The sequence below is a fragment of the Myotis myotis genome, unplaced genomic scaffold (genome assembly GCF_014108235.1).
Source record: "Myotis myotis isolate mMyoMyo1 unplaced genomic scaffold, mMyoMyo1.p scaffold_m19_p_20, whole genome shotgun sequence".
NCBI lineage: Eukaryota > Metazoa > Chordata > Mammalia > Chiroptera > Vespertilionidae > Myotis > Myotis myotis.
In genome coordinates, this window is record NW_023416325.1 from 20,973,969 (window position 1) to 20,986,543 (window position 12,575).

The following is a 12,575-nucleotide window of genomic DNA, read 5'->3' on the forward strand; positions in this document are numbered from 1 at the left end:
TGTGCCTTACAGCCTCTCCATAATGCGTCTGAAATGTGTTCGTCCTACTGCCTGCTCCTCCCTCCCCCGTCACCGCTCGAAAGAACATCCCAGCTGTTCCCCTGATGTCTGTATCAGCCCAAGTACATTTAGCAGGAATTCATTTCCATCTCAATCTGATTCTAGGAAGTAGATCATATTATAAGAAATAACAAAGATGAGTTGGAAACACTCTTTCATAAAAGAAAAGAGAACCACAGATATTTAAAAGATTGGCTTTCCGGCCATGGCCTTCGGCAAATCATCTTGATTTTGTCGTATAAAAATGTTTGTGACTAAAATCTAACACAATTCAGTGGGCATGCTTTGGAGGAAATATCTGTACATTAATAACTGGCAAAACTGCTCTCCCTTATTTTGCCCCCACTACGCAAGATGCGGCGGGGGCAGAATGAGGTAGAATTACAAACACGTGCTTTGATGTCACTTGAATTTGAGTTCAAATCCAGGCTCAGCCTCTTACTAATAGCGTGGTGTTTTCACCATTTGAAGCCTCAGGTGGCTCCTCTATGAAATGGGAAGAATAATACGGCCAGGTCTAAATGGTCTCCTGCACTTGGGGTCCTGTATAGCACACAGATAGACGAACAATAATGTTACTGGCAGGACAGCCTTAGCACCATTTCACAGATGGGGAAACACACTCAGGGAGGTGTGTATGTAACTTGCCTGCGATGATGCAACACCTACGTGCAGAGCCAGGGTGCCAACCTGAGCCTTTCAGACAACAAAGCAAGCTCTCTCCCTGTATTCCTGCACCTCCCACTTCTCAGCTGTCACCGTCCACCAAGTCGCTTCCAGCACATGAATTTTTTTGTTGTTGTTAATCCTCACCCGGGGTTATTTTTTACAATGATTTTTAGAGAGAGTGGGAAAGAGGGAGGAAGAGAGAGAGGAACATTGATGTGAGAGAGACACACCAATTGGTTGCCTCCTGCACATGCCCTGACCAAGGCTGGGGATCAAACATGCAACCCAGGTATGTGCCCTTGACTGGGAATTGGACCCATGTCCCTGGGTGCTCGGCCTGACACTTTAACTACGGAGCCACCTTAGGGCCCAGCACATGAATATTAAATGTGAATATACCTGCCCCCCAAAATCATCCCCACCTAAGTCTTCACTATGAGTCTGTCTGAGCTCTCCCCCTCCATCCCCCCCCCCCCCCGACACACACACATATATCAGTGTTTACCCTGACTCGTGACTGAGCACCTGGTATTTCTCACAGTCCTGCTCCCAAGACCCCTTAACAGATGGGTCAGAGAAAGGCCATCTGCTGCAGAAAAAAGGCAGACAGGCCAGAGATTCAACTCTGTTTTCCAGGAAACAAAACATGGAGGCATCCCCCACGCTTTGCAAAGCATTGGGAAAACAGAAAGCTCTTAGGGCCAGTGGCGCTCTCAGGAGATGCAAGGACAGAACACTGAGTCAGCTGCATTACGATGGCTTCCATGACACCCGGCTGGCCGGGAGCCGTCAGAGAGAGCAAGATCAAGGGCATCCAAAGAGATGGTGATGGGGTTATACTCAGCTTTTATTTTCTCGTAAATTTTTATCTTTTCCTGATTTTTCTACCGTGTTCATTCGTTAGTTTCATAACCAAAATACAATCTTAAATGTAGAGTTGAATTGCAAATGTGTTACTTGGGTCGGGAGACACATTCATCAGTGTCAGGAAGGAAATACTTAGCACCAGGTTGTTTATCGATGATAAGGACCTGAAGGGCGTGAGGCACAGAACACACACGTTCTGATGCAAGAAGCAGGCAGAAGTAGGAGGGTCCTGGATTCCCTAGACACGTGGGTTTTGTTAGTGATTTTGAGGTGATGGAGTGGGGAGGAAGAACTCTGGATATGCGTCTAAGCCGTGGAAAATTCTGGGGGTCTCAGGCTTAGGATCAAAAGATAAGGAATACGCAAAGTTACTATCTGCAAAGGGAGAACCAGCTTGAGAGTCCCAAAATAGCTGGTCGGCACCTGAAGCCAAGTATTTGCATAAACTATAACTATAATCATTTTTTTTAACCTTCATTTCCATTTCCTGCTCCCCACAGGGTGCTGGTCCCCGTGGACTGCATTTCCCAGCACCCTTTCCAGCTGGCTTCTAGGGAGGGGGTGGAACCTTCCTTCTTGGCTAATCTCGAGCTTACCTGGACATCACTAACTTGGCTTTTCAGCTCTTGCAACTCCTTTGGACCTGCTCCCCTAAGTTAAATTCCCCGAATTGAACTACCCGCATGAGCTCCGATTTCCTGCCTAGACACAGCAGTGTGCTTAATACCGTGCATTACAATAAACTATTAACTTTCATCATTTCTGACATTTAGATTACTCAACTTAAAATAGCATTGAAAAATCACATTTTGCTTATATTGGTAGAATTAGTCAGAATTGCTTTATAAACATGAAAAACACTATTATTTTACTACAGAAGTAATATATGTAGATTAGTTTAAAATTAAGGGAAAAAGATAACCCCATGTTGAAAATTATTATTTATGTATAATTCAAATGCCCTGAGATAATATTGCTATTGACAGCTTGTTATATTTCCTTCCAGCTTGTTGTATAATTAAGCATAAACGTTGCCATATATCGATGTTTTAAAACATAATTTATGTCAGGTTATACAAAGTTTTAGAAATTTCTATCGATTTTTATAAATATAAGTCTTAAAACTCTCCATGATCTAAGTCAGGGATGGGCAAACTTTTTGACTCGAGGGCCACAATGGGTTCTTAAACTGGACCGGAGGGCCGGAACAAAAGCATGGATGGAGTGTTTGTGTGAACTAATATAAATTCAAAGTAAACATCATTACATAAAAGGGTACGGTCTTTTTTTTTTTTTTTTTTTTTTAGTTTTATTCATTTCAAATGGGCCGGATCTGGCCCGCGGGCCGTAGTTTGCCCACGGCTGATCTAAGTACTTCATATTTTGTAACATGTACGTTGATAGCCACAATAAATAAATACTAGCACCAAATTCAAATGCATCACATACCACTGTCTGGAGAGACTGCCATTTATCCCCCCAGTGCCTTCTGCTCACACAGAGATGTTCACTATTGCTCACCGGCTGCTATAGACATCCTCACAGGCGCCTTTTCATCCCTACGCATGGTTTCCTTGGCTAGAACTGGAGCTGCCGGGTGAGAGGAAATGTATTCCAAGGCTTGTCATCCATGTGGTGGTAGTGCCATCAGAAGGGATTCTTGGAGGCTCTGTAAATTCTGACTTGTGTCCATATCGAATGGTGTTTGTAAATGCCCTGACAAGCAGACTGCCCTCACTCAGCCAATTATTACTGCCAGCTTATTGCCACTGCAGTTGAACAATGGTCATAATGAAGATGGTTTCCTGAGAATCCACTGAAATGCTGACATGATTGCGGGGCGTGTGGGAGGCTCTTGTCCTGCTAAAGTGTTGTGTCAAGTTGAGGACACAATTCGCTTTCTGCTCTAGACTGTTTGGCACCCATTAGGTCAATGCAGATTCACTCCGTTCCAATCGTGTGAATTCCTGGTGCCCAGGCAACTGAAATTAGGTGGGATTTGCGGGGGGGGGGGGGGGGGGGTGATGCCTGAAATGTGGACAGTGTTGTCATTTCTTCCTGAGGAGGGTGAAATGAGATGTTTATGAGAGGGATGGGTACATGGCGATGACATCAAGCAGGGTTTTGATCACATATTTTCAAATTATCTGGTGAGGAAATTTGAGTGTGTGTGAGTGTGTGTGTGTGTGTGTGTGTGTGGTCATAAGTATATTTCATTCACAATATATTTTAAGAAAGTCACTCTGGTCCTGAAGGAAGAGTGAGTGGGGTGCGTAAAAGGAGAAAAGGATGAGGAAGAGACAACCTGATTTCCCTGCTTGAGCTCAACATGGCCAATCCCACTGCCTTCACTGCAAAACGCACCAGGACAGGGGGCATCTGATTTGGAGGTCTCAAGAGGGGAAGTGAGAGGGGGTAAGAGGACTAGTCTGCCTTGGCACGCCGGGGAGCGTACTTAAAGAGCAATTTAAAGCAGGAAACAGAAAAGCCAACTCAAACTGGTTTAAATAATAAAGGAAACGTTACAAAGTCCCAGTCCTCATGAAGCCTGGCCAGTTCAACAAGGCACCCTGAGGTCACTTCTTCTTTGAAGATAGTACTAATAAGCGAAGCCTCCTTTTTCAAATGCTTGCTGTGAGTCGGGAATTTGGCAATTAATTTCATTGTCGCAACACGGTAGGAATTAGTCCCCGGTTCTGCCGATGAAACTGAGGCCCAGAGAGGTGGAGTAATTTGTCCAAGGTCACACAGCCAGACACCGGACAGAACGAGGATCAGAGCTCAGGTCTGCCTGTCTCCAAAGCCCTTGCTGTTTCCACGGTCCCACATGGCCCCTCGTTGGTGTAGAAAGGACGCTGGGCTGCCCAGACCCCCTCCAACCTGATCAGACACCTCAAATGAACGCATGAGCCTCCTGCAGCCTGGATCCACTTGTAACAGTTGTACTAACGTGTTTTTCTTTCACTTCTTGGCTTCCCATCAGGTCCCAGAGAAGTCATTGAAGAACATCAAGTATATGGAGAAGGAAGTAATGAACCTCAAAAAAGACCTGATGCGCAGCCGGTGGGTGAGCCCAGCATGGAATAACCCAGACAGCCTGACAGGGATGATCAGGATCCGGGGTGGCAGCCACAGGTCCTTGCCAAGTCCCAGTGCCCCGCCCCCACCCTGACTTACAGGAGGGCAGCCCTGTAAGGATGCATTTCCTGGTTGGACTTTTCCAAAGAGTACCTGTACCAGACTTCTGTCCCCACTCGTGTGTGCCAGTCCCCTGCCTAGCATTCCCTCTGCTTTCCCGCCTGGACCCGAGTCCAATTCAAGGGAGTCCCTGTACTCTCCAAGTCTTTCCTTTTCGCTCCAGGTCTACAGCTTGGTAGCTGGGAGTCGGGTAGGCTCGGTCTCAGTACTGGCCCTGCAACCTGCCCACTGGTGACACTGGAGGACTCATTTAACCTCCCTGAGTCTCTGGGTCCTCGCCTGTGGAATGAATATAATGCGAGGCTGTTAGAAGCACTGGGTGAAATGCCCCTGTATGGCCTTAACACAGTGCCCTTCCCCGGCCCACCACTCCCTTCCCTCCATGACAGTGTGAGCAAGCTCAGATCTAGGGCCATATTCATCCCCAGGCGGTGAGAGGGGGTTAGTTTCCTCTCCCCTTACCTCCTCCCTGGGAGCTGGAAGGATCCAAGGTGGGATCATTTATGGGGCCCTGGGCCAAGCAACTCAAGGCAGAGAAAGAGATGGAGGCTCTCTTAGCAAAAACTGCACAAGGCCATGCCCAGGAGGTACTGCAGGCAGCGTGCAAGGCCTGTTTATCGGAGCGTCTCCCACTCGGGCCAGACCACAGCGCAAATCACAGCGAGACGCTTCCTTTCTTCACCTCCACCATCCGGAAGCTCCTCCTCCTCCACGGCCCAGCCACCCCCCACCCTTGACCTGTCCCGCAGCACAACTTGATGGAACTGGAGGACTGAGCCCCACAGGAGGAGGGAAGGTGCAGGCAAAGAAGGCGGGGAGAAGGGAAGGGTGAAAGAGGGACTAGGGCAGGGTCAAGACAGGACCCCAGAGAATGACATCTCGCCACTGACCATGGGAGGAATGGCCGTGTCAGCTCTGGGGGGTCTCTGGGCACCCGCTGTCCAGCAGAGACATAATGCAAGCCATGGGTAGCCGCACTCAAAAAGTAAAGTGAATCTGGTGAAAGTAATTCTAATAATATGTTTTACTTAATCCAACATACCCGAGGTACTATCATTCAACCTGTAATCAGTAAGAAAAAAGTATTAATGAGACGCTTTACATTCTGCTTTGAACACATGATGAAAAGTGATGAAAAATGATGATGAAAACCCAAGTGTATTTTACCCTTAGAGAGCGTATCCATTTGGGCCAAACATATTCCAAGTACTCAATAGTTGTTATGAATTGAATTGTGTCCCTTTTAAAATTCTTATCTTGAAGACCTACCCCCCCCCTCCCCCAATGTGACTGTAAAGACAAGACTATTAAAGAGGTAATTAAGATTAAATGAGGTCATAAGGTTAGGGCCCTAACCAATATAAGTGATCTCCTTATAAGAAGAAGAAGAGATACCAGGAATATAAATTCACAAGAAAAGGCCATGCCAGGACACGGCGAGAAGGTGCCCTCTGCAGGTCAAGGAGAGAGAAGCCTCAGGAGAAACCAACCCTACTGACACTTTGATCTTGGGCTTCCAGCCTCCCAAACGGGGAGAAAATGCCTGTTGTTGAAGCCAGTCAGTCTGAGGAATTCTACGACAGCCTGGCTACACAAACGTAACAGCCGAGGTCGAGATAACGCTGCAGAGAACGTTCCTGGCTCAAGGGGGCTGATGGGCCTCAGTCTCAGAGTCTCGCATGAAGCCAAACTCCAGGGTTTGTGGCTGTGAGAATTGAGAGCTAGGACCCGCAAGGACTCTTCTGTTAGTTGTGGACATACTGGCCTCCACAGTGTTTGAAAACAGGCTGGAGGGCTTTTGAGGCTGATGCCTTGGGAAGCCTAACGCCCCAGGGACAGGGAAGACGTAGGGTCAGGAGGCCAAGAGTTATCTGAGTGGGGACAGCATCCTGGCTGAAGATGAACCCCCAACGGGATTTGTGCTCAGCCCCATGGCTGTGCTTGGAGGATATCCCAGGCTTCAGAAGGAATGGTGCCGAGGGAACCTAGATCAGAGGTGAGGTCCAAAATACAGAACCATCTGCATGCCGTGGCATCCATCACTAGGAACAGACCCTGGCCATACCCAGCCATGAAGACCATGTCAGTTCTTAGCAGCTGAATATTACCAGCCTTGCGGTGGATGATTCTAACCCAGATCCCAGCTACAGACCAGAATCTCTAGAGCCCGAGAACTGAGAATTTCGACAATAATCGTTAGAGTAGACAAGAGCCGAGAGGAGAAGTACCAAGAGATGCTTTGAGCTGTGTTAAGTCCCAGACACCAAGCCTCACCCGACCCAGCCCAAGGAGGGCAACAAGCAGGGGTGAGCCCGCTTGTAACCAGAACCAATTGCTAAATTTTCAGGAAATTTGCAAGCCAATTATCAGACACAGCTATTGTTAAAAATTAAATTGTGTAAACTTACAATTAAATACATGATATTAAAACAAAGGCAATAGAAACTCGAAACTCATCATTTCCTAATGATTTCATACATTTCCCTGTTGCTATCTATGCTCTTGAGGTTATTTCTGTCTGATGGGAAGAGTATAAATGGGGCTACCGAAAATTTCTTCCCAGCTCCGCATTCACTCACATCACACTGGTAGCTCAAAATCAGCCACGAAGGGTATATTTATGTCACAGAAATCAGCAAACGCTACAAATCAGGGCTGGCTTGTCCCCTCTGAGTTAAACACTCCTGGGAACATGGCCCCCAAAATAACCAGGGTTGAACTTCCCACTCACCCAGTGTAACAGAGGGGCTTGACTAAAGGGTGATATAGAAGTGGCTTTTCTGCCACCCTTGAGTTGGCAAGCTGTGTCTCTCTCTCCTGCCAGACGCATTTACCGTGGCCCTGAAACTAGCTCGAATGTAACATCCTCATGGAACAGGATAGCCTGGCCAAGGTCTGGACGTGGAGGAGAAGGTGGGGAAAGCCAGACAGAAAAGCCACAAGCAAGAAAACAATAATCGACAATAAAACGTTCCAGCTGGCCACTCTCTGGATCCCACTGACATTTCAGGAAGCAACGATCCCCCTTCCAGAGGAAACACCCTTTTTTCCAAGGGAATCACCTCTTTGAAAAGAGATCTAACCCCATGGCCCCATCTCCCAGGGTTAAATGAGGCGAAATATTAGCACAGAGGAGGATGTCTTTTCCATGTAACGTTTTCTAAGTCTGCTTTGCCTATTAGAATCCAGCCAAACACCTTGACTATCTGCTAGAGCTAGACTGTTATTTAATACTTCGGCCCCCTTATAATTCAATTGCACCATCCCTGGCTTCATGGCCAATTGAACACGATGCTAAAAAGCATAAAAACCCAACTGCTGTCCTCTTCGCCGGCTCCGCCAGATGTTCGGCGGCCGAGAAGCCCGCTATGCCCTTACTTGCCGGGTTTCTCCTGCGCCAGTCCACACAGCGGCATCTGCGCATGCCCAGTTCTCGACCCGGTTGACTGCGGACGCCAACCACGTCCCTTCCCCCGACGCTGCGGTGCTTTGCGAGTGTTTTAATAAAAAGAAACATCTCGCTGAAACATTGGACCTGAAGCCATGATCTCCCCGTGGTCATGTTTCCTTAGGTCCAGGCAATAGCAAATACACAGTGAAGAGCGAAGCCCCCTCCGGCGGACCGGCAGGGCACGTATTATGCACATGCTCATGGGGTCTGAGACTTGGCTTTCTAGCTGCCTTTGGTGTACAATTGAAATCAGGCAACTAAAAGAACAAGGGTGGGTTTTGGCCAAGGGAGAAACTCTTTTCTTTGCCTGAGGTTGACATGGCTCCTCCTTTGTTTTTTGTGCACATTCATTTTCTTCAACAAATATTTATTGAGTACCAGGTATCACCAGCTGTACGCGGGCATCCTTGTAAAAGCTGGAGGCAGGGCAAGGAACAAAACAGACAAGATTCCTGTGAATGGGAGACAAGGATATGTGTTATAATGGGGTATACTAACCTCACCAAAATCCCTTTATGAATGAGGCTGGTTTTAATTAGTGAATTTAAATAGCTGGAAAAAATGTCGTTGACCTCAGACGTTTATCGACAGTTCTCAGTAGCTTCTACATCGCATCATTCAACACCCAGGACCTCCACATCCACAGCCTGTAACCCAGAAGGTCCCCATTTAGAAGTTCGAGCCTGGTTCTTCCCACAGCCCCCTCCCCTGGATTTGAGACTTGCCCCAAAGCCCCAGAGCATTTAAGATCATGGATTTATATACTGGTCAATACCCTGGATGCAGGCAAAGTGAAGGCTTCTGAATTGCACTTCATAAATCATTCAAAGAAGACCTTAGTGCACCTCCCCCCCATCACCCCATCACATCAACCTCATACCCTGCAGCCAGCAGGCAGACATTAATAAAGGCAAATGCTTGGCCCCATGTCCTTAGCCCAGAACCGATAAACACAGCCACACGCCCAAAGGGTAGGTCACTGCTGAGGGCTGGAGGAACCTGTCTCAAGTTAATTGCATTTTTATCATCTTGAATGTGACCTGGGTTTCCTGCCCATTTTTTTTCTCTGTTTCTGGTGTCTTCCTGTGTCTTTGACGCCTCTAGTTAGCCATAGTTCTAGGGCAAGATTTCTTCTCTGCTTTTCCTGCACCACTCTCCACTGAAGGCGAATGTCCTTTTATTCCCTTTCCTTGTGGCCAGGGCTGCCTCAGAGGATTCTACATCATAAGGAATTTAACTAGAAGATCAAAGTTGAGCATCCAAATATCTTGAACCCTTGAGCCTTTTGTCACAAAAGGGTCTACTCAAAATGTTGTTTTCTGAAATCCTCCCCCAGATAACAGGTAGTGTGCTCAGTCTTACAGCCAAGCTTGGAGGGCTCACATAGCACAGTTGAGAATTCACTGGCTTTGGAGGCAGCTGTGGGGTCAAGTCCCAGCTCTACCAGTTACTAGCTGGGTGGCCATGGAGCAAATCCATTCACTTCTGTAGACCTCGGTTTCTTCTTCTGTGATATGGGTACAGCATGGTGGGTGATTAAGAAATACCGTTGAATGAATGAACGCAGGCATGCTTCGGAATTCCCCTGGCATTTCCTAGGCATCAGGCTCAGGGGAGCGGAGGGAAGAAGGTGGGTGACTAGATGCATCCTTAAAAAGATCATGTGGTAGGGCTGGGCCGGGAAGGAACCTACTTCAGGGCAGCAGGCACAGGGCTGGCTTCTGTCCCATGAGCCCACACAGGCTTTGAGCCAGACTTCTTGGGTTCAAATCCCAGCTCCACCACTTACAAGCCACATGGTGATCAATGACCTGCCTAATTTCTCTGATCCCCAAAGTGGAGAATTATAAAAACACTTTCTCCCCCTCACAGGGCTGTTGTGAGGATTAAATGAATACACATAAAGCACTCAGAAGAGTGCCTGGCCATGGTCAGTGCTCAGTAAATGGTAGCTGTGTGCATTACATCATTCACGTTCCCGAGTGACTGTTTTACATGGATGTCTCCCTGTCCCCAGTCATGGGGCTGCAGCCAGCACGTCACACCCAATCCCGGATTCTGAACCTGGGAAGGCTATGTTTTTGGCACAGCTGGAGCCAACAGGATGGGGGGAGGGGAGGCAAAGTCAAGTTCATAAGTGGAGGCTGTGCAAATGCAGCTGTGAGTGCTGGATTTCCACATTAATTTTAAATCTCTTCCTATTGGGATTGTTCAACAAGCCATTACTCTAATGGATGCAACCACAGGCTAAACAATAAAGCACTAATCCACCACTTAGCGTAGATGCTGCATGCATTAAGCCCTGTAATTTTTTAAACTTTCTATTGAAATATAACATAATACAGGAAAGCACACAAATCATTCAGCATACAGCTCAACAGACTTCCACAAAATGAGCACACCCAACATCAAGAAAGGCAACATGACCAAGATCCCCCCAAAAACCTCCTCACGTCCCCTCCCAGTCACTACCCCACCCCCGAAGAAAATCACTGTCCTGATTTCTAAACTTAGGTTAGTTTGTCCTGTTTTGAACTTAAAATAAGTGAAATTGTACAGTTGGCTTTTTTTCCCCACTCAATGCTGTGTTTCTGAGAGTTACCACACTGCCGTTCTCGCTCAGTTTTTTAATAGTTTACACTGTGTGAAGACAGCACAACATGTCCGTTCTAGTACTGATGGACACTTGGGCCGTTTCCACATTGGGGTTATTATTAATAGAGCTGCTGTGAGCATTCTTGCACATGTGTTTGTGTGCGTGTGTGTGTGCGTGTGTGCGTATGTGTGTGTTGTTGTTGTTGCTGAACATATGTATGCACTTCTGGTGAAAATATACCTAAAGTGGAATTGTTGGCTCACAGAGTTTGCATATGCTCAGTTTCCAAACTAGCAAACAAACCCTATATTTTAAAGAACTTTTAAAAAATACATAAATAAACCAATCTTAAAAAACTAGAAAATATAGATAAGTCTACATAAATCAGTGATGGAGAACCACCCACAATTACATCACCCAGGAATAGCTCTTATTCACATTTTGGCATAACAACTTTCAGTGTTTTACTATATGGACACGTGTATTTTTTTTTAACCAATAAAAACCCCATTCAGTGTGTACCATTTGGTAACCTGATTTTTATTTAGCAATAGATTATGAACGTCCTCCATGTCAACAACTTCACTTTTAAGACCTTTTAGTGTGAAAATGTTCAAATCTCTATACGGCAGGCGGGGCTTGACCAGATGGCTCCCGGACACTCAGGCTATCTGCACATGGCAGTTGCCTTCGGGCTCCGGAGTGCCCTCTCCATGCTCCATCTGAGGGGGCTGGGGTCTAACCAAACGGTATTCTGGTCCTTTTCTTACCGAGAAACTTGTAGGGACAGCATACTTGGTGTTTGTTTTGTTTTGTAGAAACTCAGATATGTTACATAGATCACTCCACTAGACTGACAATGACACGGAGTGGAATGTTTCCCCAGAGTCAACCCTCACCACAGCCTGGCCTTGCCATACCCCACTGGACGCGAGGGACCCCTACAAACCTGCTTGGGCTTCATCCTCCCTACACTTCCCGCACCAAGGAGAACACATTCAGCAAGAATGCTCACAGTGCTCTCCTGCCTGAGCTAAAAAGTGCAAGACGGCCAAACCAGACAGCCTGAGAGTCAGTCAGCCTGAGGAGTGTCGCAAACGATGCTTTGGGGAGTTCCCTGAAGTGACATCAGGGGCAGACAGAGTTTGGGGGCCAGGAAATTCTGAATGCCTTGGTGCTGCTATGTGAGGCCTGTGGGCCCCACTTAAAGAAAAGGCATGGCCTTGCCCTTCAGCGCATCGGACTGGGGGGTTTAGCTTTAGGAATCGTCCCGATAAGAGTCGGATAAGGGTCAAACAAGAGCTTCCTGGCAGAAGGTGGATGCAAAGGTAAAGAAACCAGCTAGAACCTTGTTTTTGCAAGATGCTCTTTAAGCCAGAAGTGCTTATGCAGGGACCCATTCAATAGAGCCAGATCCAAACAGCTAGTTACAGCGGGAATCTGACCTCCATCTCTGCCCTGAGATGGCTCAAAGTGCATATTAGCTGCCAAGCGCCCCTGAGACCCCCTGAACTGTTCCTGAAGGTCTCCTATCATCACCCATCGGGTGGGGGTGGTGTATGTTCAGAGCAGGGCTGCCCCTTTGCACAATTCCAGAGGCCACACTTCACAATGGACACTCCGGGGTGAATGGTAACCCCAAAATGCAACTTGTACAATACAGTGTTAACAGCACCCTGGGTTGTACACTCAAGCAGCCCTTTAGTGGCGGTCACACACACATGAAAGTAAGAT

The 12,575-nt window shown here is 47.2% G+C and overlaps 1 protein-coding gene across 1 annotated transcript in view; it reads left to right on the forward strand.

Moving 5' to 3' along the window:
• CCDC60 (coiled-coil domain containing 60) overlaps window positions 1-12,575 on the forward strand; it is a 107,430-nt gene that overhangs the window by 44,356 nt on the left and 50,499 nt on the right. The window contains exon 2 of the mRNA XM_036354023.1: window positions 4,580-4,659. Coding sequence (XP_036209916.1) covers window positions 4,580-4,659 — 80 coding nt within the window. The remainder of the gene's footprint in view (window positions 1-4,579; window positions 4,660-12,575) is intronic.